The 24,068-nt window shown below is 43.4% G+C and overlaps 1 protein-coding gene across 21 annotated transcripts; it reads left to right on the top strand.

Moving 5' to 3' along the window:
- The first annotated feature begins 4,501 nt into the window (after nt 1-4,501).
- Nucleotides 4,502-19,355, top strand: pou2f1b (POU class 2 homeobox 1b). Of its 21 annotated transcripts, none has more exons than XM_042080860.1 (15): nt 4,502-4,547; nt 9,608-9,673; nt 10,087-10,178; nt 11,979-12,074; nt 13,447-13,626; nt 14,553-14,697; nt 15,088-15,206; nt 15,453-15,626; nt 15,754-15,895; nt 16,313-16,467; nt 17,006-17,188; nt 17,523-17,652; nt 17,806-18,178; nt 18,507-18,607; nt 18,861-19,355. In XM_042080860.1, the coding sequence occupies exons 1-15, from the start codon at nt 4,502-4,504 to the stop codon at nt 19,130-19,132; spliced, it is 2,274 nt and encodes a 757-aa protein (XP_041936794.1). In that variant the 3' UTR covers nt 19,133-19,355. The 21 variants fall into 21 exon arrangements, with proteins under 21 accessions (XP_041936794.1, XP_041936822.1, XP_041936844.1 ...); XM_042080888.1 differs by having other exon boundaries at nt 18,507-18,595; XM_042080910.1 differs by having other exon boundaries at nt 17,523-17,628.
- The last annotated feature ends 4,713 nt before the right edge of the window (nt 19,356-24,068 follow it).

Raw genomic sequence — 24,068 nt, forward strand, 5'->3', positions numbered from 1 at the left:
GCCCTGAGACTGGAGGTCGTCCCATCCGCACCCTTCATCGAAACTTGCTGTTCCAAGTAAACGACTTACCTGTTGAGCTTCCAGTCACGACTACACCTACTGAGTCACTAAAGGGAAAGAGAAAGTCGACACAACCACTAAGAACTGTTGCACAGCCACAGAGTGACACGAGTGATTCAGAGGCAGATGGAGAAGCGCCTTGTTACTGGCTGCGGATACCAAGGGAAGTGCAGCGAGTTGAGACTGTCACACCCCACCAGAGTGCTACCTGTGATACACAGATCAGCCATGAGCAGAGTGGAGCTCACCAGGGGCCTTTCGAGCATGACAGGCCTGAACCTGAAAGAGGATGTGGAGCGGAAGAGGTGCAAGAAGGACCAGATGAGGTTGCACTACCATGGGAAGAACCCCTGTCTTGCGAGGAGCAGGAGCGACCTCAGGCTAGAGACTCAGGTGAAGGTGTGCAGGCGCCTCAGTCTGATGTCCAGCCAACACTGAGGAGGTCTACCAGAGATAGGCACCCCCCCCAGATGCTGACCTACACCTCTCTTGGGCAACCTACATATCAGCCACACACTAGTGTCAGTGCTATAGATGCTCAGACAACATTTTACACACACCCACACTCACAGTCTGCTGTCTACTCTGCTCAACCTACACTTTGCTCTCTCCAGCCTACACCTCACTCTCTTCAGGCTACATTCCACCCTATCCCACCTATACCTCACTCTCTCCAGCGTACACCTCACCTTATACCACCTACACCTCACTCTCTCCAGGCCACACCTTACTCTGTCCAGCCTACACCTTATGCTATGCAACCCACGCCTTATGCTGTTCAGCCCACTTCTTATGCTGTTCAGCCCACACCTTATTCAGCCCATCCCACACACACAATTCCCTTTACTTACCTGCCACCCCCTTACCTCATCCACTGCTATTGAACACGACATCTCTTTACACTGATCTTGAGGTTTCATGTTTAAGAGCAAGTGTCGGGAGCCACTTTTGTAGTTGGGGAGCGTGTGGCGCACCCAAATAGGTGACCACAAGTGTTGTGGTTTATTAACTGCATTTGTATTTTTATATGATTCATCTAGAACGGCACTATGCCTAGTAGGACTTTTATTTGTCAATATTAGATTATTACTGTATTTTTATATTATTACTCTAGAACGGCCTAGTGCCTAGTAGGAACATAAGCGCGTGACACAGGAGGTGCAGTTGCATCTGGGTTGCTATGGGAGCGGACCACCGCTCTGCCCACAGATGCACTTTGGATGAAAAACTGACAAGAAGCAGCCTGTGTCATCTCCTTGTTTTTCCACCTGTTTCACAGGATCTACTTATCTTTGTTACGTCAGTCCCACACTTGGGACCTGTAACATTATGCTATGCTATCTCTCACTACTATCTATCTATCTATCTATCTATCTATATCTATATATATATATATATATATATATCTACCTCTCTCTCTCTCTATATATATATATATATATATAGGCTATCTCTATCTTTATATTTACTTATATATCTGACACTGTTACTCTCTCACTAGCTGCTACTCTCACTAATCGTCGTCTCTCTCAATGGTATCAATGCAGCCTTTCCTCTGTCATCCCAAAACGAGTACCTCATGTGACGTCATGGAATGTATTGTGGGAGAAATAAGAATCATCGCAAACCTGTTGCTAACCGCTAAAATATCACCTACTTTTCCTTATTATTTTTCTTTTTTGTGATACTTTACAACATCAAATACAATGGATAATTGTTTAAATGTTTATTACCAACTAGAAAATTGCCAGAAAAGACAAAAAAAAAAAAAACCTGCACCACAGGCTTTAATATGGACCCTTTCAACAATAAAAACAAAAACAATGCTTGAACGTTCTATTTGGGCCCCAATCTACTTCCTCTGCATTAAGATAACATATGGAATGTTAAAAAGGAAGCCTTGTGGGGCCAACTATGATGCTGATAATGGAACTCTCTTGAAAGGGTCCATATCAAAGATCCTTGATTACAGTTTGTCCTGTGAGTTGAGAAATTAGTTGATATGTGTCGGAAGAAATTAGTTCTACAAACAAGACAGTTTTAGCGATTAAAACGTTTAAATTGTAACAGGAAATGAACACAACGCAAGTGGCAACAGTGGAATAAGCGGGATAATGGACTCCACGGTGGTCTGTTCACTCCGCTTCGCGTCGGGGCCGTTTTACAACCTCGACCGTGCATTAACTTCTGTGAACAGACCACCGTGGAGTCCATTATCCCATACGTATATATATACAAAGACCAATATAGGCCTATATGTGTGTGTGTATATGTATATATATATAGGCCTATATTGGTCTTTTTATATCTTCGATTGGGCCTCCCTATTGCACAGACTCCTGTTTGCTGTAGATTCAAGAAATGCAAATTGTCTATGCAGGGGATGAACTCCATAATGTGTGTCTCTGTAAAGACTGAGCAGAACGGAACAGAATCGAGAGACTTTGACATTTGGCTCAATGTGTTGAGACAGTGTCAAGTCTGTATTCTCATCACATTTTTGTACAAACAGGGAATTGGTTCTTGAATTCTTTGAACTTTGATGCTATAGTGAACCAGTCTGCATTTCCACCAGGAACCATGCATCATCAACAGAGGATGTTGCGTACATAACTGAACTGTAGAATGACATGCAAACTCTGGTTCACAGGAAAAACTAATTTTTGGTGCCGGCTCTAAAACAACATTATATTTTCCGAACCCACCTTTTATTGAGTCGAAATTCTCCAAATGGTTCAACATCTGGACCGTGAACCAGAATGGAGCCGGTTCTCTGTTGGTGGAAAAGAGAACAAGTGGTCCTGGAGAGAAGTAATAAACTTTAAGAAATGAACATTCAAAATTACATTTTGTCGTATCATATCATGTCAAATCTTAACCGCAAATGTCAAATGTTGAGATTATGTAGTTAATTGTATCAAAATGTATGCATTTTCTTTTTATCAGAACTGTTCCTTGCATACCAGAAAAAGATCAACAAATGGGGTTCAGCTGTTTCATTTAAATGCTATACTTTATTTAAAAACACTCAAGTGGGCTATGATATGGAAATAGACTATTTAAACATCACAAAATATTAAGCATCACTGTCAACAAATCTTTTGATTAAATTGAAGCAACATGTAGGCTATCAACTTATGTAATGCAAGAAAAGCAAATTGAGTGTCTGCAACATTCTGTCTTTGTTTAGATACAGCAGTGTTACTTTATAGGAGATTAATGAAGTGCTCTGAGTAGTTCTCTGTGACCTTGTTTTGTGATGAGTATGATGGACTGCAGGTTCAAACACAAACACAAACAATATTTTGTGCACAAATGCGCATGAAAACACAGAGCAGTTTCCAGAGGCAAAGTCGACAAAGACTGTACTATGACACACAACAATTGTTAAAAGTAATAATCAGGATCATACCAGCGACAGTTATAACGTTGATGCAGACCAAATAGACTAGAAGTGAGAGGCCTTTAACGTGGTCTGATATCAGACATAGATGAAGAGTGCAAAAGTGAATGGGTCCAACTATTTAACCTGTGGGACAATGTTGTTATTTATCCCCCATTGATTCATAGTGATATAAGAGACATGACTGGATCATGGTTGAATTTCACTCTGTACATCCCATGTCATTTAAAGACTTAATGCAGAATGACAGCTGGAATAAGTTATATTAAGCCAACACATAAAACCCACACCCAGTAGTAGCCTACCACTTTGATATCCCAAGGATGTGTCCCAATCCAACAAAAAGAGAAAATGCAGATATCACACACACAAAAGAAATGAGTAGGCTAGTGGTCAGAGGCAATCCACATTTATGTGGGACAAGTCTGAAATATGTAAGGGAGGACTCATGTCACATTCTCAGGTCAGGGTTTAATGCGCCTAGACTAGGCCTACTACATCCTATTTTCAGTAGCCAATTTTACCACTTACACTTTTGTTGCTGCTATGTTAGGCCTCAGTCAAGCACACCTGTCTTTGAGGAAACTACCAAAATGCAAGTAAAAATGCAATACAATGTGTTCCAGCGTTTTAGAAAGGAGCTAGGCTACAATATGCGAAGGCATAGCCTGTAGGCTATCTACGTCGGCTCCATAGGCCTATCTGAACATTTAAAAAGATGATATTTTACTCTTTATGGTCTACATCAGTGAGAGATTTCGTTTGTCTTATTAGAGGACATAGAACTAGGCCTACGTCTTAAGTTCTGGTGTTGACTCAGGCTATGAATTTGCTATTTGAAAGTTGCGTGCCATGGAAAGTAACGTGAGGAATTTAGATAAGAAGCTCCTATCTCTCCGTGTCTATTCTACATTAAAACATCTAACACATAATGTCTCGAGAAGACCGCAACGGAAAATAGCCTAACGTTTCATGTGGTGGTGGGGCAGGGTGTTGGTTTTTTGTATAAGGGTTGGGATTTCGGGTTAAATATTCAAAATGGCGGACGGAGGAGCAGCGAGTCAAGATGAGAGTTCAGGACCAGGTAATCATTACAGCATTTTACATATTCATATTCATATTCAAAAACTCTTTCTCTCAACCCAGATAAGAATGGAGGATGAATGTAAACAAAAATATTTTATGTAATGTCTATGCACTGTAGGTTTTGAATTGACCATTGCAAGCGGATAATTCACTGTGGGGACACTAGCAAGGCACTGCGACGGCAAATTAAATGGGAAAACTGCCTCTGTGTGATTAGAGGGCTAAGCGCGTTACATATTCATATCGCCGCTGAGCAAATGCGATTTAGCATATTTTATTAGTAATCGGTGAGACAACTTTTGTTTGTTACCTGGCCATATTCAGGTGATGTTCAAAACCAGTGTTGAATCATAACTAGCTAGCTTGCTAGATAAGAGGTATCTAGCTAGCAGCTTGCTAACGCTAGGCACATCGGCTTTGTGTTTTCGTATTGTGTCATGAACCATTCCCCGATAAAGGTTTGCATATTCATTCGCCTCCAATCGGATAGGGTCTTCGCATACGTTTACAATTAAAATAAAATATTGACAACAACACAGGTCCTGTATGATTTAGCACAGTCTGAAGATTGAGTGTAGCGTGATTTTTATGCCTATTCTGATCAGCCTTTGTGCTCGTTGCAGGCGTGTAGCCTGTTGTGTTATTCATGTGGGCCTTCTGGACCAGAGAATGCGGTGTTCAGCATATTCTATCAGAATGAATCCATTTAACTCGTCGCATAGCTGAATGCGAATCTCATGTAGATCTACTACCTCCCTAGTTATCATTTGTTAATAAGAAGAAACTCACTTAGCTACTCAGTTGGTAGCACATTTAATTCTCCTTAGAGCCATGTTGCTTTTTGGTTTAATGTAGCTAACGTTAGTCACATTGTTTTACAGTAGCGTTAGAATAAGCTAAATTGGTGCTGCTAGCTTGCTATCACAGGACGATGATGTCTTGAGTGGATAAGTCAGGCACATTTTTAAATTATACTGATATAATATATGGCTTTAAAACTATTAAGCAGACTTTAGTACGCCACAACAGTGTAACGAGCTAGCTGTAACATTCAGTTCACGGATAGACTAAGATAGCTACATCTGGGAAAGCTAACTAGCTAGAATTTATTTGCCTATGTGTTACTTTGCTTTGATGAGTATTTCAGAGCAGCCCCGTTTAGAAAAGCGCAACCTTACAGCTGCTACGTTAACATTACATTTTTATGTCGAGTAACGTTAGCATTGTTTGCCTGGACAATCTGAATAATCATATTGCTACTTGCCTAGCAGTTGTAGCTTTCAAGCTGGCTTTGACCACCTAATGTAAATTGCCTTTTTTACCTAGAACAAAGGGCCGAATAGTAATAGCCACATTAAACATATTACAATGCAAACCTAAAGTTGTGTGTGCAACAGAACTTTGAATCCGATTAAATGTGCGTTAGTAATCTTAACGTTCAGTGTTTGTTTGAGCTGAATGTGATGCATTTTTCCATCAACAATCGTTGCACCTCAGTGTACGGCGGAACTTTTAAAAACAGAGTAACAACAGAACAATTCCTTCAATCATATGCATTGTAGGACATTCAAAACGATGTAGCAAAAATTCAGGAATTTCAGTTGCTAACTCGGTTCCCTCCAGAAATCACTTGTGCTGTTGTGTACCGCAGCTGTGTGTGGGTGGTGTTTGTTTACGACAAGTGAATACATTACATGAACTCATTAGAATGGGTAATTCGGAGAGGTGTTGCTTAAGATGGAACACACACATCTGCCTGAAATGGCCTATTTAACAATGCTTTGATATGATTCCCGTTATTGTGGCGCATTATTTTCACACCTGAATGCGTAATGTTTACTATTGCAGATAACGTTTTCTCAAGACGGACTGTTATATATTTTTATTTATTTAGTTATTTATCTATTTAATTAATTAATTTACTACATTAACTTTACGCAAATGGTAGCTCTCCCACTTGTTACATCTAATAAGCTCAGTGGTTTCAGGCTTTCCTCCAAGAGGGAAATTGTCTGCAGAAAATCGGCACTATTATTTTGTTTGTTTCTATCGGACTTTCTTGTCCCTCGACCGGCATTCGAGCATAACAACCTACTGAATATTCATTAGTGCAAACATAAAAATCATGCATTATGAATAGTGGTCACACACAAATCACCCAATGTAAACGCAAACAGAAAGACATGGGCTGGCATTTCACTAGTGTAATAGGGAAGGCTGCGTGTGGCTCAGTTGTTTAATAGTGCTTATTTGGACAGTAGCTGTGACAGATGTACATGATATAAATGCATTTGTACCTCAGTTAGCCTACACGTACATTTGAATTCATTTGTGTATTTAATTCTAGGTTTAATATGGTAGGCTATTTATTTAATTGTACCCCCCCCCCCCCCCCAAAAAAAAAAAAAAGAAAAGAAATACACAAATTAGTAGCTTTTATATTATATCAAGTTCATTTTTACCATTCAAGAAAGCAAGTGCCTTGCCTCTTTCTGTTTAAATGGGTGTGGAAGTTATACTTAATATTCTGTGTTCATCACTGTGGTCCCTCACATCCAACTCTCTCGAACCACTTAATCTTTCCCTACGCTATTCAGTCACCCTTTTCAATAAAACACTGTTAATGAGTTCCCCTGTTTAAAATTCACTCAAGTAAAATATTTGCATAATACATTGTTACATGTTTAGGCTTATGAAACCGTAGCAGCGGCAAAAATGGAAATGCGCTCCACTTCACTCTTCTTCACTCCCTCTTTCTTTCCCTTCTTCTAGCTAAGGTGCTAGGCATTTCTTATCTGACTCAACCCAATGTCCAGTTCTTTACATTAACACTGTCCTCCATCTCTCACTTGTTGTGGGGTTTTCTCCTTGAAACATGTTTTATATGCATATGATTGTCAGGCTGATAACGGTTTTGTAAGTTGCTAAAATGGCTTGCGTTCAAAGATCATTTGGAGTGGAAACAAACTGTGCAAACGGCTCCTGACAGCAGTACGCCTAATAATTGTAAAAACATCCAATCTGTTCATTTTTGGCTCCTGTTGAGGAGGTAACGTTGGCCCAATTTTGGAAGGAAATCTGTGTGCTGTTTTGACCAGACGGCAGCTTCTGGCCACCTGGCTGTCAGTTGGTTAGAGTGACTTCAGTTGTTTTTAACATATTTATGTAAGCCAACAAGGTTGGTGAGCTCTGCGAAAAACACCCTGCAGCTGTAAAGACCAGTTTGGCATTGTTTGAATGTTAGGAGCTGAAACATTCCCCGCAGTCACTCTGGAGTTGGCTCGGTGGTGGTGGATGTGGGGTGGGGGGTGCTAGCTAACTTCAGAGCAAGTTAACTTTGCATTTGCTTTTGACACTTTGTCTGGTTTTCAGCTGACTGCCAAAGCTCAGTTTGCAAAGGCTGAATTAATTTCAGTGAGCAGAAAAAAAAGTTAATGGAATCTAAAGTTAATCTAAATATGCTAATCTTGCCACAGTCACACACTGTGTGTGAGTGTGTGTCAGAGCTGCCTGGTTTTGATCACTGGAGTGCTTGAGTGGTAGGGGGTCCTGTCATTATAATTCTCTCAGTGTGGATTAATGACAAGTTATTTATTAACGATGAAAAGTGAGTTGCCCTCCCCCCACTTTCCTTACTTTCACAGTGCAGTTGTAAGGCTTTTTGGTACATTTAGGGAAGCAAAATCTGCTGCCTGAAACTAGTGTTTACTAGTTTGGCCTAAGACTCCTGTGAGCTTTCTATCTGTGCAGTGCATGATGGGAATGTCTCTGCTTACCTTTGCTTCTAATTATAATGCCTTCACTCTTTCAGTAATTGGGCCCGTGCCACCTCCCCCACTTGCCCACTCTCTCTCTCTCGCTCGTTCCCTGCTCCCTTCCTTTTCCCTCCAAAGCCATCCAATTAATATGCTAATGAGCTGATAAATATTTATGGAGGCTTTAAATTATGCAGAAAGCTTTCAGAGCCCTGTGTGAAATGAATTGCTCGCAGGACTTCAAAGTGTTGCGCCGCTAACGAGGCAGGGGGAAATTTGCATACGGCTTTAATCAGCTGAATACTGATTGTGCTTCGTTATGGCTGCTGCCAGCTGCACTCTTTGTTTCTGTTTCAATCCCGAAAAAAAGAGAGAGGGAACTTTTTTCACACTCGAGTTGCCGTGACGATCATGGCACGAAAAGAGAGGGAGAGGGAGGCAGAGGAGAGAGGAGAAAAAAAAAACGGTAGCGATTGAGAGAACAGCGTTGCAGTCATTATCCCTACTGTGCCACTTTAGCGTGTGCAGAAGACCCTACTGTGGACATCTTGCTGTTTGGTTTGTTTGGGACGATCGCGTTTGCATCTTCGGACTGTGTCCGCATACCATCGAGGCCCAATCGCTTGTCGGAGCTTTTCCCATCTCTTATCTTGAGTTTGCATCTGCTGGAAGAGACCTGCGCTGCTACTTGCCATCCTTGAAAGCCATGCTGGAAAGTGCAGGTGCAGCTTTGGCGGGTGAGTTGTAAAAAAAGGGTGTGGGTGTGCTAAGGCATTTAAATCTACGCAGGCTCTGCCCTCCAGAGATTCAGCCTCGGCTTGTCTATTCAAGTTTGCATACAGTGATTTCCTTTTTTTTCCCCTTATCCTTATTTTGTTTTCTTTTTCTCTCTGCGTGTGGATAGTCAGCCCGTGTTTCTTGAAATTGTCAATTTGATTGAATTGCCAGTGTCCAGTTTGTTCAACACACCCTGGTGTGGCTGCTGGTGCATGAGATGGTATTGCTGCCGATTGTGACAGTTGAATAGGAGAATGTCTGTGATCCAAATCAGTCATTGGAGTGAAGTGGTCCATGCAGCTGGCGAGTGAGCGCTAACATGGGCCAGATTAGAGTGGTCCGGAGGCTCTGTTTCGGGTTGTGGGGTCGTGCCACACGTGGGTGGGCTGGGTCGGCTGAATGGCTGCTTTACTCATGGAAATGAACTGGGATTTTTTTTTTTTTTTTTTTTTTTTCTTCTATTTTATTTTTTATTCTTTTTGGTGAGCACTCGGCTGAAGTGTGTGCCCTGTCTCCTTCATTTCAGATTCTAAAATGAGTAATCCGTCTGAATCGAGTAAATGTGCAATGGAGAGTGGCGACGGAAACACAGGTGAGTTCACCTGCCGTGCCCCACCTCATCACCACCACTCCAGCTCCCTGCCACACCTCTGGATATTCACCTGCCCCAGGGTTTTTTTTTTTTTTTTTTTTTTTTTTTTACTGTGTTGCGTTGTGTGTTCAGTAATTTGGTTGTGCACATCTTCAAACTCGACTTGCATTCCTTTGTTAACCAACAATGGAAATTGTTGGCTTTTTTTAATTTTTTTTTTTATCCTTATTACATTGGCAACATTTCTTGTTATAAACAAGATAATCATTTTTCCAAAAATCCCTGTGTCTGTGTCTTTATGAGGGCATGCAAGAGTGAGAATGTTTCAAGTGGATGAGGGGTGTGTGTGTGCAGGTTAATGCGAGGGTCTGAGTGAGTGGATCTTAACCCCTCTTCTCTCTATCCCTCTCCAGGTGCCCAAACAAATGGACTGGACTTTCAGAGACAGACAGTGCAGACAACAAACGCAATCACCAACGCACACGCACAAGCTCTGCTCCAACAGGTACAGAACACACACACACACACACACACACACACACACAGGTACAGAGCACAACAGGTACAGAGCACATACATACACACACGCACACAATTTCTGCTCCAACTGGTAGAGAGCACATACACACATGCAAAAATCATGCTCGGACATAGTGTGTGTTCACACAAAAAAACAACCTGTACCAACAAGTAATGTTTGCTCACTTACACTAAAAAGCCTTACCTTGGCAGGTAGTACACACACAGACCCACACACAAAAGCTTTGTTCAAACGCTTGTAGGAATGTGCAGATGTCTCGGGGGTGGGGGGGGGGTCATTGTTCTTCCCTGACATGACGCGTCCTGTCCACACAGCTCAACAACTGCCATGTTATTATCATACCTCTACGAGGCTCCCAGCTGCCGGCTGTGACTATAGATGAGTGTGTGTATGTGCACACATGCATATTCTTTGTTTTCCATGGACTATTAATACTGTGTATTAGAAAAAAAGCCTTGGTTGTGAGTGTGTGTGTGGGTGAGTGAGTGCGCATGCATGTATTTTCATATTTCATATTTATGAACATGTAGCCTATATTAAAGAAGAAAAGTAATCTTTGTTTGCAAGTCTATAGGGGATGTGTGAGCGTGTGTTTACCTGGACTGGTCTGAAGGGGATGTGAACTGTTCAGACAGTTAGACTGAGCGGTATCAGGCTGAGTTCTGCCAGAGAGAGAGAGAGAGGGAGAGAGCTGTAGCAGTGCCTGCCATCACCCAGCAACAAGGGAAATTAATCAGCCCTGTATGCTAATTAGCTGCTCCGCAGTTGCTCGGAAACAGATGGTGGAGAATATGCAAATCTATGCAGAATTATTACATGCACAGCATTACCGCCTTTTTTCCTTTTTGTTTTTTCCCTCCTTTAATTAACATAGCCTGCCTCCCCTTTTCCTCCTAAAAGTCTCAGTTGACTGCGTGATGTTCCTAACCAGCACCATCCTTTTCAAACACTCTTTATGTAAGGCACCACATTTTACTGTTTCGATGAATATGGGCGAGGCAGTATTTCGAGTGTCTTCCTCAAATATTTCCTGCCTGAAGTGAACGGAAATGTTGAGCCCTGCGTAGCAGTGTATGGCAACCTAATTAACCCTCAGTCCGAGCATTAATCCGAACAAGATTTTCTTCCCCATCAAAAGCAGTCAGTGTGCACAAACCCCAGTGATGTGAGTCGGGTCAAAGAGGACTCGCTAAATCCCCTCAAAGCGTCGCGCCTCAGTGTCACAGGGCAGTGAGTAGCATTCCACCCCCCGCAACCCCACCCCCAATCCCCACCCCACCCCGCTCCAGGGTGATAAGTTGTACTTCCAGAAGAATTTATGCAAACGGAGCAGCTTTTCTAGTCAAAATGAGAGAACTTGTAGAGCGTCAGAAGGGCGCTTTGGTTGACTGCGTCCTGGCATTTTGCTCAGTGCGAGACTACATGACAGATCAGGAAACCACCTTTCTTAAATTTCATTTTTGTTTCAGAGTTCAAATGCCTATAAAATGTTTGTGTACATATAAAAATGAAGGTTTCAGGTGATTTTGTGGGAGCTTTGTAATGAGTGGGTTACAACCGTCTATGTAGTTGCCGTCTTCATCTAAAAAACAAACAGGATGGTTGAACGCACAGTGATCATAGAGTAAGTAAAGGCTCTTTTTCAAGAACATTTAGAACTCCTGACCCTGAGTAGATCTCACCCTGCTGAGATTGACCACTTGACCCTTTCCTCTGGCCTGTGACTGAGTGACCTTTGACCTCTGCACTGTGTTCTGCTCCTAGTTTAAGACGGAGGAGGCTGACGAGCCAGTGGCCTCAAGCCAGACGGGGCCGCTGCCTCAGACCCAGCTCATGCTGGCTGGGGGACAGATCGCTGGAGTAAGTGGCATGCTGCCCCATGCTGCCTGCTCATGGGACAGGAAGGGTGTGTGTGTGTGTGTGTGTGTGTGTGTGTGTGTGTGGCATCACTGTTTTGGTATCACGTATCACCCAGGGCTGATGGTCAAGGTCCTTCAGGGGATCTTCCAACCTGCTTCACTTGGTGGTGGGAATTGGGTGGATCACACAACTAGACTAAGCACCACGCCCAGCCATAGATCTCCACGTGGAGAAATGGAGACCTCTAGGGAAACTCCCCTCAACTGCCGCTGCTTTCAATTCCTCTCAGCTCAGCGGTTTAGTGGGACTCCTAAAGCCTTATCCCATTCCTTACTCTTGCAGCCTTGCGGCTCTCAAAGGCCCAGTTTTGTGACGTAGTAGAAGGTCGGACAAGACTACTTTTTTTTTTTTTTTTTTCTTCCTCACTCTTCCAGCGTCCACTCACATCTCTGTTGTCCACCCTTCCAGTACTTCACAAAAAGTGGAGCTTCGAGGTGGAGTAATGGGGTTAGCCCCGACTCTACACTAGTTGTGATAATGGCTCCGTCCAGCGGCCCTGCACCGAAGCTCATCTCTTCCATGTTGTGTTCTTTTTAATTCACTGACCGCTGGGGCTTGAAAAGTCCAATCCAAGCCACTCCACCTGGTGCTTTCCTGGGGCTCCTGCAGGATTAGAAGCCTTCACACTTAGTTGATCTCCAGAAGGCTTGCCAGTGCCTGCTTACCATGTGTTAATAGCCTAATATAAATGACCAAATATTAGCATTAAGTTGGCTTAATTTGGTTCATCTGGTTACAGTAAACACTACCCGGCTTTTTGCGTGTTGTGTGTATGGTTCAGCACAGGCAAAATCGCGTCACGTGATGGTGCCGCTGCCCTTGTTGGGTTATGACTGGAGACGTGGCAAGAGGATGAGGGACAAGAGAGGCCTGGTTTTGTTTCCCATCTGTCATCAGAGTGCCATGTGCTCTGCGTGCCCCTGCCAGTCAAGCGTTCAACCGGCGCGAGGCCTATATAAGGCAGGAGTGTGCCTCTGGGCGGCGACAGCCTCCCCGCTGTCACCGGTCACCAGTCGGTCTGTTTGTCATTCTTGCACGATGGTGTTTTTGTGTCTGTCTGAAATAATCACTTCACTGCGGAGGCGGTGCTACTCATCACATGCACGTTTAGTGCTGCTCACACGCGTTTCATCCACACATTGAATTTGACATTCACCTGGTGTATTGTGTTTTTTTCTATTTATTATCTGCATCAAACATCAGTAGATGAGCCATTTGTGTGAAGTTAATGTTTATCTGCCCATAACCATAATTCTCTCTCTCCCTCTCTCCCCTCTGTCCCCTCTCCCCTCTCTGTCTCCCTCTCCCCTAGTTGACTCTGACTCCGGCGCAACAGCAGTTATTGCTGCAGCAGGCCCAGGCTCAGTTGCTGGCGGCGGCCGTGCAGCACTCAGCCAGCCAGCAGAGCAGCACCAGCGGGGCCAACATCTCTGCCTCCGCAGCCACACCCATCACCCAGATCCCCCTGTCCCAACCCATCCAGATCACGCCTGTAAGAGAGACACGCTGGCCCCCCTTTTTACCCTTCCTCTCATCATGGGGGCTTGGGGTTGGGTATTGTGGGTTTAGTCAGGGGTGAAATCATGTTTAGGGGCAAACCGTGCCTGTGCATGGGGCTTTGACTGCAGGTTTTCAGTTACAGTATTAGGTGCCCTTTTGTGAGTGGATAGTTGGAGGATTGGTTTGTTCCTGTATTCTGCTCCCGTTGTGCATTACGTTACTCTGGGAAAGACAAACAAACAAAAAGCATGTGCTGCTGTGGAATTCCCCTACCCACCCACTGGAGCCGCACTGGTAACACTCGAGTGCTTTCTGTCCATATTGATTTGCTTAACTGAACCTGTTAACAAGGAAATGGCGTGAATGAGTGAGTGAAATCACTTGCCTTAGTGAAAGGAGTGGGCCAGAAAAACTCACAGATGCTTCCACTTGCTGAGCCTGAAACTGAGCCTGAAACGCTTCTATCTCTCTGTACAGAACAACGCAGGCTAGCTGAATTCAAAACTTAATGTGTCTGTCTAGCTGGGATTTTTTTTTATTCTAAATGACCCAGATTGTCTCAGGCATATAATGAGGGTTTATTCATTTAACATGAGATGATTTCATAATGTCAAGGATAATAACTGGGATGTGATAAGTTTAGCTATAATTAGGACAGGAAAGATGAGTAGCCATGCTGTGTAAAGTGACAGAATAAGGCAGCTGCTGTAAAACTTCAAAAAGGCAGATATGGGTATTTTTCCTGCTGGGATCCAGAAAGAGTTCTAATGTTGAACAGTAATTAAAGTTGATATCTTCGTCTCCTCTGAAATGCGGTTGTGATATATAACTGTTAGACTGTCTTGACACTTTATTTCTTTTACCCTTTGAATTATGTCCCGATGATAATGTGTGCTATGTGTATGTTTGTGTGTGTTGGGATGGGATATGCAGCAGCTGCAGCAGCTTCAGCAGCAGAACCCCAACCTGCAGCAGTTTGTGCTGGTGCAGCCGGGGCTGCCAATCGCCACCCAGCTGCAGCCGGCGCAGTTCATCATCTCCCAGACGCCGCAGGGCCAGCAAAGTATGCACCGCAACGCGCACCCACTCACACCACACTACACCGCCACACACTGTCCTGCACCACACCGCATGGTCCTGCACCACACCGCATGGTCCTGCACCATACCACTTTGCATTGCCATGTCCTGCATCCAGTGAAGATCCACAGACAGAGCAGAAACAACCAACCACATTTAATATTGTGTGTTTAAAATGCATGGAAAGATGCATACATCTGACCTCTATTAAGAGATCTGCAAAAACATTACAAAAGATGCATAAATCTGATCTCTATGTTAAACATATGCAGACGTAGCACACTTTAAAGACGTAGCTCCTCTCAGGGGCCCAAGTGTGCATACTACTCTGTCACTCACCTCTTTTTGATTTTTGTTGTTGGGTTCTTTATAAGCTCCCTTCTTCTCCAATCATCAATTAGGTCTCCTGCAGGCCTCCAACCTACTAACACAACTACCTCAAAGCCAAGCCAACCTCCTGCAGACCCAACCCAGCATCACCCTCGCCACCCAGGTAAAGAGACTACAAACCCCACAATCCTCTTCTCTCCGTTTCTCAAATTGTTCTTAATTTTATTGGAATGCCATGTGCTAGCACTTTTTTCATGGCTTGTAAAATAATAATAATAATAATACGTTTTATTTATATAGCGCCTTTCTCAGACTCAAGGTCACTTTACAAAGTCGGCACAAACAAAGCAAAATGTTTGCTTGTTTTTTTCTTGCATTCTTTTCACTCTGCTGTGTGGTTGTGCTGTAGCCCGCGACCCCAACTCGCACGATAGCAGCTACCCCCATCCAGCCCCTGCCCCTCACCCAGAGTACACCAAAGCGCATGGACACCCCCAGTCTGGAGGAGCCCAGTGACCTGGAGGAGCTTGAGCAGTTCGCCAAGACCTTCAAGCAGAGGAGAATCAAACTGGGCTTCACTCAGGTACACACACACACACACAGACAGACACACACACACACACAGACACACTCACTGAGAAATACAGTGCATTCCCATCCCCCTCTTTGTCTATCTTTTCATTAACATGTGTTGTGTATATTGTTTTCAGGGGGACGTTGGCCTTGCCATGGGAAAGCTTTATGGCAATGACTTTAGCCAAACCACCATCTCTCGATTTGAGGCCTTGAACCTGAGCTTTAAAAACATGTGCAAGTTGAAGCCTCTGCTGGAGAAGTGGCTCAACGATGCAGGTATGTCTCTCCTCTGGCTACGCTTCACACGAGAGAACAAACAGACCAGGATATTAGATGGGAGAACCATCTGTGTAGCGTTTGTGTGAGTGCATGTGTGTGTGTGCATGTCTTCATGACTGCAGGTGCATTTTTAAATTTGACAGATGTTTGTCAGATGTGACAATATGTTGAATGAGTGTTAATATTTGTGTGAATGATGAGTTTCCTGTGCCTCTACTTTAGTCAGCCTGGTTTCACAATATCAACCTATTGTACCATCTTCCATACTGCCATCTTTTTACAGATAATCCCCTAACAGATAATAGATAAATCTGTATGTCGGTGTATAGTAGAAGTAAGTGTGCTCTCCTCATGGCTGTTCTGTGGTCAAACCATGGTCCTTACCTCCATCCCTGTGCGCTTCTCTGCGTGCTGTGTGTGCAGAGAACCTGACGTCTGACCAGGCCCTGTCCAGCCCCAGCTCCCTGGGCTCCCCAGGCCTGGGCATGGAGGGGCTGAACCGCCGGCGCAAGAAGAGGACCAGTATCGAGACCAACATCCGTGTGGCCTTAGAGAAGAGCTTTCTAGAGGTGAGCGATCAAGGACCTCCAGAGCCTCAACAAGCAGGCATGAAATTGTAGGGTACTGTTTGTAACTGGGGGCTTTTGTTCATTTAGCAAAACATCCGTATTAACGTTGACGAGGTGTAAGGATCTGCATGCGTGTAATACAACAATTACTGGGAGTAGTTTTAGAGATATAATCTTAAATCAGGGCTTGAGGGTTGGACATTGATTTAGTAGCATTGAAGAGTGTGTTGGTCTAGAAGTGGCAACAAAAATGAATCAATATACAGTTGTATGGTTCTTGTTTCTAGGGATGATGTTACTGCATTTTACTGCATTTTAGTGCTTTTCACTTAGTTATTAATGCATTTTATGCTATGAATATTCAGTAAAAACTGTTTAACCTCCATTCTGCCAAAAAAGCTATCAGAGCAAGCCATTGTTTTTGTCAGTCAAAGGAACATAATGTTATATTTTCGGAGCTGTGTCCTTCATGGCCTACAGTGTAGTGCTCCCCGTATTGAAAGGGCGTTTGTGCCCGACGCGTTTTGTCCTCTTCAAGCAGAACCAAAAACCTACCTCTGAGGAGATCACCATGATCGCCGACCAGCTCAACATGGAGAAGGAGGTGATCCGCGTATGGTTCTGCAACCGCCGGCAGAAGGAGAAGAGGATCAACCCCCCCAGCAGTGGCAGCAGCGGCACCACCCCCATCAAAGCAATCTTCTCCCCCTCCAATCCCCTGGTATGGCTGCCTCCACTGTACTTTTCTAATTGAAAAATGTCTGCAATTCAGTCAGTGCTTTACTAGTAATATGAAATGATATAAGTATATGGAAAAAAACGACTGGCTAGGAATTACAGCTTTGAGTGGATGTTATGGTTTGGGGTGGCTTGTTATTTTCAGTTTCAGCCAAGGTGGTGTCCCATGTTTATAAACACATGGTCAGTAGAAAGAGCAAAGGATTATTTAAATGAATTAAAGCCTTGGGGTCATTCAATGTACAATCACATAACTGTAAGTCCTCGTTCCTCGTTTAAAGGTGTGTGTGTGTGTGTGTGTGCCTTGTGCGTTTCAGGTGTCCAGCACGGCGAGCCTTGTGAGCAGTAACACACCGACCACACTGACTGTAAACCCAGCTTTGCCTCTCACCAGCACGAGTGTCTCTGGCCTCACCTTCACTGGTAAGATGCCATTCACCTTCGCTGGTAAGAAGCCAATCGCACACTGCCTCAAGTTTGCTCAAAAGACTTATGCAGGCTGATTTCCAAGTAGAACACCTAATTTTAGCTAAAACAAGAGGCTTAGCTCAACTGTGCTGTTATGATTTAACACCCCCCCCCCCCCCCCCCTTTCTTTAGGCACAACCATCACTGCAGCCCCTACCAACACAGCCTCTGTCATCTCTGCTACACCCACCCTGGTAACTACAGCAGCCGCTGCCAGCTCACCCTCACTAAGCCCGTCCCCAACCGGGGCATCACTGCAGACGTCTGTCGGCGACTCGGGCGGCGGGCCCCAGGAGGGTTCTGGCGGGAGCGTGGTGTCCCATGCCCCGACCCCGGCCTGCACGTTGGCGTCGGCTCTGAGCTCGGGCCAGGTGATGGTGGCCGCGCCAGGGCTCTCGGCCGCTCTACAGGGGGCACAGCTCCCCACCAGCGCCAGCCTCGCCGCCATGGCTGCCGCCGCAGGCCTCAACCCCGGCCTCATGGCCTCCTCACAGTTCACCCCTGGGTAGGTGTGCGTGTGTGTGTGTGTGTGTGTGTGTCAACTGTTGCCTAAACTCTGCAAATAATGACAAATAATGTAATTGGTCATGTATTTTGCTGGTTAATTCAACTGATTATTTATTTATTTATTTATTTATTTATTTATTTTTATTTATTTATTTATTTATTTTTATGAAAATGTTTTTGTAGATGTATGTAGAAGTTTGTGGCTTTTTCAACCAAGATTTCAGCATGCTTCTTCACAATTACAAAAATGTAATGCAGTGTTGACTGATGTTTTAAGCTTAAAAAACTATATTTTTTAATTTGTTTGTTCTTTGTGGTCTGTGCAGGGGGGCCTTGTTGAGTCTGGCACCAGGAGGTTTGGGCAGCGCTCTGAGTCCTGCACTGATGAGCAACAGCACCTTGGCCACTATCCAAGGTGTGTGGAGCGGCAAGTACACCAACTTTCTGCATTAACACAAACAGTAGCCACGCCTGCACGTGTCCCTTAGCCCCTCTGGGAAACTCATCCAAGGTGGTATTTAAGCCCTTCATAGTGGTGACTTTTTTAATTAATCGGGTTCTTGTTGTGCCTTCTGAGGGTAACTACACAGCATCATACCCACTGACTCAATATATTCAAAGAAATTCTGTATATTTTGGTGACCAATGTTTACTTGCTTTTGTTTTTTCCCTCTCTACAGCGTTGGCCTCTAGTGGAACTCTGCCCATCACTTCTCTGGATGGCAGTGGGAACCTGCTGTTTGCCAACGCCAGCGCGGGCAGCACGCCCAACCTGGTGACGGCGCCACTCTTCCTCAACCCGCAGAACCTGTCGCTGCTCGCCAGCAATCCTGTCAGCCTGGTATCTGCCGGCGGTGCCAACCTGCAGCTCACAGCCGATGCCCACCAGAGCGTGGTTACCACAGCCGCTATGCCCGCCTCCACCATAAGCACCGCCTCCAAGGCACAGTAAAGCCGCGGGGAGTTGACGGAGCCCTTGTGCCCCGCACCTTCCTCCATCATCATCATCATCATCATCATCATCATCTCTCCTCTTGCTTCCTTCCTTATCCTCTACTTCTCTTCTGCATCCTGAGCTGTCTCGAGACTCATGATTTAATCTCTGCTGCCATCCAAAAAGGACACTAAAAAAGAAAGGATTTTTAAGAAGTGTTCTCCTAGCATTAACTCCAGAATGTTGGGAGGGGGGGCGGGGGGGTTGTAATTTTTGTTTATGGGAGTGGTGTGTCTTACGGGTTACTGACATCATGCCTGAGTGGAGTGTGTCTCTGACTCTGACCCACTGGATGACCTGCAGAAGGTGTTCTTAGATAAACGAAGACCGCCTTTCCCCATCATCACGTCCTTTTCATCTTCCCTGAACTGAATCTATCCTCCACTTCTGTTTCAGAGCTGCTTTGAAGACTCTTCTAACCAAAAAAATGTGGGATCTTAACCTTTTTTTTCTTCATTTTCCTGAATGATCATTTCTTATCCTAGTGTAAGGTCCACTGTCATTTCCCAGTGAGAGGTACTGTATCACAGGCCTTTTACATCGTTCATATCTAATTTAACTTTTCTTTTTTCTTTTTTGGTTCTCTATCCACGAGTCAGCGTTAAGTTGTACATCACATAATGGCAGATATATAGTTTCACCACTTTAAAGAAATGTGCAACTGTCTGTCTGAGAACACTTTCATTTTTTTTTTTTTTTTTTATATATATATAGCCCTTGGTGTAAAATCTCTTGCAGGATGAGCAGACTAATAGTGATCGCTTGCGCGGAATCCTGCATAGAGGCCATCCGCTGCGTCTCATAGCTTTATGTGTGATGAACAGATGAGCTTTGAGACCTCAGTTGGCGAATGATATGTTGGGCGAAACAGTTTTTCTTTTTTATTATTATTTCTACATGAATGTTAGTCTGTTTGGTCTTCTTAAACACAGCCAATACTGTAACCTGGTCTGCTCTGAAATCGGCCAAGGCCAGTCGGTGGGCTTTTTTTTATTTTTTATTATGATTATTTATTTTTTTTAATTGTGGCGTAGTCAGCAGGAGTTATAAAGGCTGATGTCAAAGCAGCCTCAACTTTTAGGGTGAAGTCGGTGCGGTGTTAAGGAAAGGAATGCTTGTTGGTTCAAATTCTTTTTAGGGGTTTATGTTTGTTTTTCTACTTGTGCACAGTGTCTGTACCAAAAAACTGGACTAGAGAACTGCAGTCTGCCTACTCTGGAGGAGAAAATTCTTCTGTCGCACGTTGAGGTCGTTCTTTTCAAGGTCTTCAACTGGCCTTTTTTCCAAGATATACCAAAAATATTTGTTAAACTATTGCTGTATATTGTCATTGTAGTGTGTAGCTTAAGCCTAAATATTTATGAGTCAAGGCTCTGGGTAGACAGCAGGAGATTTTTAAAAATGCAATATTTTGAAGATCCATGTCCAAAGACAAACTTATTTTTTAATTTGTAAGAAAAGTTTTCCCTGCTCTTCTCTGTAGCGACAACGCAGATAACCAAAAATAAAAGATTGCGGGGGTGGGTGTTTTGGAGCTTTAGGGCTCAGGTTTGGAGGGATGGGTTTAGGGTGAGCAGGACACTTCCGCTGTAGCAGAGCGAGTGTGCAACAGCTGTGTGTGGTGGTTTTGCATCCCGTAGGTTACTGAGTCAAGGCCCGAGGCCTCTCACTCGCTCTCTGGTGCTTGAACTGATGAGGTGTTTTATGAGTGCAAGAGGAGAGGTGGTGGTGCATTTGCCCCACCCTCTCCCTAAAAAAAAGAAAAGTTAATATATTTGGGTTGTGTGTTAATGTGTGTGGACGCAAGCAGATGGGTTTCAAGAGAACTCCAGGACATTGCTACCAGTTACAGGGCAAGGGGTGTCCTTGGTGGTCTTTCAGAAATGTTGTGCTAGTATGAATTTGCATCCTTAGTCCCCCCCCCCCTTTGCCCTTTCCATTTTGACAGACTGAGAGTTGTGATCCTCTGCAGAACAGCGATAATCCAGTACTGGAGGCATTAAGCACCATAGTTAGGGCGATTTTAAAGGGGCTGTCCTGTTTTTCTCTCCTTGTTAAGTTCCCAACCGATATTCAGCCATGATGTAAAGCTTTAACCAAAGTCGTTTTCTCACTAGCTGCTGTGCCTGTGTCGAACAGTCGAGGCTGTTCACACGCTCACTAGTCTACACACTACTGACTGAAAACCCAGTTTTTTTTTTTCACTTATAGTTAACTTAAACTAATTCAGCTTTACAGCAAGAATTTTAAAAGTTATAAAATGACAAGAGCTTGTGCAGTATCGTGGATATCGAAAAAATAAGTAAAGCAATGCTAACTACTTTGAGCTTTTGTAAAATGAATACATCCAAAGAATCTCGGAGCCTTCTTAGAGTGCTGTTGAGTGGTTTTTGGGGTAAATGTGGGTCGGGTCACGTCTGTCATCTGCTATCTCCCTTTTGCTCATACGTTTGCCATCTTGTCAGTAAGGCAGCCACCTAATTATTAATAATATTATTAATAATAATAAAAAAAAACATTAACTGTCCTTGCAGAAGGACACCACGCTCCTGTGGTCTGGTAAAATGGTGAACCCTTTAGGAGCCTAATATATGAAAGAAGATGCCAGCTTTTTGTTACTGTGCCTATGTAGAGCTTAATAGTGGTTCTTACATTTCTCTCTATCTTAGTTCATTCTCTCTTGCTTTCTAACAGCAGCTTCACTGCCTCTTGCCTCTAAAGCAACTCTGCAGTGCTCATCTCTTCATTATTTGTCATTTTTGTATGTTGTCACATTTTTATTAAATACCTCAGCAGCACTTAGAAGAAAGGTTCACTTTAAACAACCCACCAATCAAATATTAACCTCTTTTCTATTATGAAAAACACCACCAAAAAATCCTCCACTAGAAGGAACTAATGTCAAGACAAACTACTACTGCTAGTTCAAGTACTACTACTTTTAGGGTGATTCCAGGTTAACCAGTAAAGATTATTTTATCCTACTTGCCAAAGTAAAAAAAAGCCTTTGTCTCTGCGGCTGGGTTGATGTCTCGTTGCTGCTCACTCCGCTGGTTCTGTCCTGAGGTCGCAGCTAGGCCTCATGGGATTTGTAGTTTTGTTTGTGGTTGTGTTATCTAAGTTTTAGTGCAGTAGCATGGTCATCTGGGTCAGCACAGGGGCCATGGGAAGTTACTGAAATATTTATCTGAGGAACGACTTAACGATTAGAGAGGAAGAAAAACTTTTTTTTTTAAATTCTATATATATACACACACACATATGTAAGATATTCATATTTTATATTTGAACTATTATCAAGATTGAATGTAGTGTTTTTGTCATGCTTATTCACAAAGAAAAAAACAAAACAAAAAAACTTCTTGTAATAATGATAGCAATTCTCAAATCTTTTATCAAGACCAAAAATGAAACCACACCCCCTTGGGTGAGTTGCTGTCGTCAGTGGCCCTCCTATTGAGAGGGGTGGTAGCTCTGGTGCTCCTGGTAGACAGCACCCCTGCTTTTGCTGTTGCTGGGGTAACAGACTCTAAAGCACCCGATCTTAATCTCTTTTTTTGTTCTTGTGGTTTTTTTTTTTTCATGATTACAGACTTGATTTTTGCAGTGTTTTTAACAATCATTTTATTTTACTTGTTTTTTTTTGCCTTTTAATTGTTTGTATAGCATGAGGGAGCAACATCACTGGCTTTCTTAGTTTGACAAAGCAAACAATTTCCCTTATCATTTATGCCTTATTGTTAATTTTTTAGGAAGATGGAAGCATTGTAGCAAAATGTGTGTGAATGGACGAATATGTGGGATAAACCAGGCATCCCTGCATGCATGTATGTGTGACTCACTCGATCATGCAGAATGAGGCTGTGAGGTTTTTATTTTGTTTTTCTCTTTTTTTTTAATGGTGTTTTCAGGTTTTGTTGCTACCTATGGTTGAAATGGTGTGACATGGGACAGGTGCAACACCTGTAGATTGAAAAGCTTTACTAATAACGTGCGTGTGCGCGCAAGTGGCCGAGCTGACCTTAGTCTGTGGCCATGGTGCATTTGCGTTGTAATGGAGCAGATAGAATTTCCAGTTGGAGCACTTAAAAAATAGGTTGAAAAAGGTAAGGATCTCTGTGCATTGAAGATTAGTTTCTCTTTCGAAGAGAACTCAAAATGTTCCGAGATTTAATACCACAGTGACCACTGCTTTTTTTGAAAACCTATGTGCTCCTGCTAGTGTCCCCGCTACAGTGCTTGGTCTAGGACATTGAAGCTTAGAGCTGAATGCTCTAGTCTGTGATTGGTTAGGAGTAGAGCTGCTGGTGTTCTTGATGGGGTAATGTTGGATCATGTGATCATGTTGTTGGCCAGAAGTGGACGGCCTGCTTTGTGGTCGCTCTGTCTGGTTCTGGTGGTTGGTGAATGGACACAGGTGGTGCACCAGAAAAGTGGGGTAGCTGGCCTGGGAAAAGCAGCTGTTGTATACCTCATTTCTAACTCAAGGCTGAGTCAAATTTGCTTTAATCTACTTTAAACAAAAAAAGGAATAAAAAAAAAAGATACAAAAATGAATTGTCGTGAGAGAAGTCTGCCCATGTCTATTTAGTCTCTGGAGTGTGTGTGTGTGTGACCTGGAGGAGGCCAAGGAGAGACAGACATGCCTGTACACACAACCACACATGCTCATACTGATGAATGTCAGCAAGGACTCTGTAGTGCTGAATTTTTGTTTCCTCTATTTAAAAGATCCAATTTTTCTGTTTCTCTTGAGTTGTTAATCATCTGTTTAGAAATCAGTATTGCTATTTTTTTATGTAAATTGTTTTTTTATATATTCTATCTTTTATTGAATATCCTACCCCATTTCATTCTTTATGATTTGACAATCATGTATTTGATTTCCCATCTC

Source organism: Alosa sapidissima, chromosome 2 (genome assembly GCF_018492685.1).
Source record: "Alosa sapidissima isolate fAloSap1 chromosome 2, fAloSap1.pri, whole genome shotgun sequence".
Classification (NCBI taxonomy): domain Eukaryota; kingdom Metazoa; phylum Chordata; class Actinopteri; order Clupeiformes; family Clupeidae; genus Alosa; species Alosa sapidissima.

What these genes read in the sequence shown, in the direction of transcription:
- pou2f1b (XM_042080860.1), top strand. Translation starts at nt 4,502, where the DNA reads ATGGCGGACGGAGGAGCAGCGAGTCAAGATGAGAGTTCAGGACCAG. An exon ending in CACAAGCTCTGCTCCAACAG is followed by an intron (nt 10,179 to 11,978) that starts GTACAGAACACA and finishes TTCTGCTCCTAG; the next exon opens with TTTAAGACGGAGGAGGCTGA. An exon ending in GATGCCATTCACCTTCGCTG is followed by an intron (nt 17,653 to 17,805) that starts GTAAGAAGCCAA and finishes CCCTTTCTTTAG; the next exon opens with GCACAACCATCACTGCAGCC.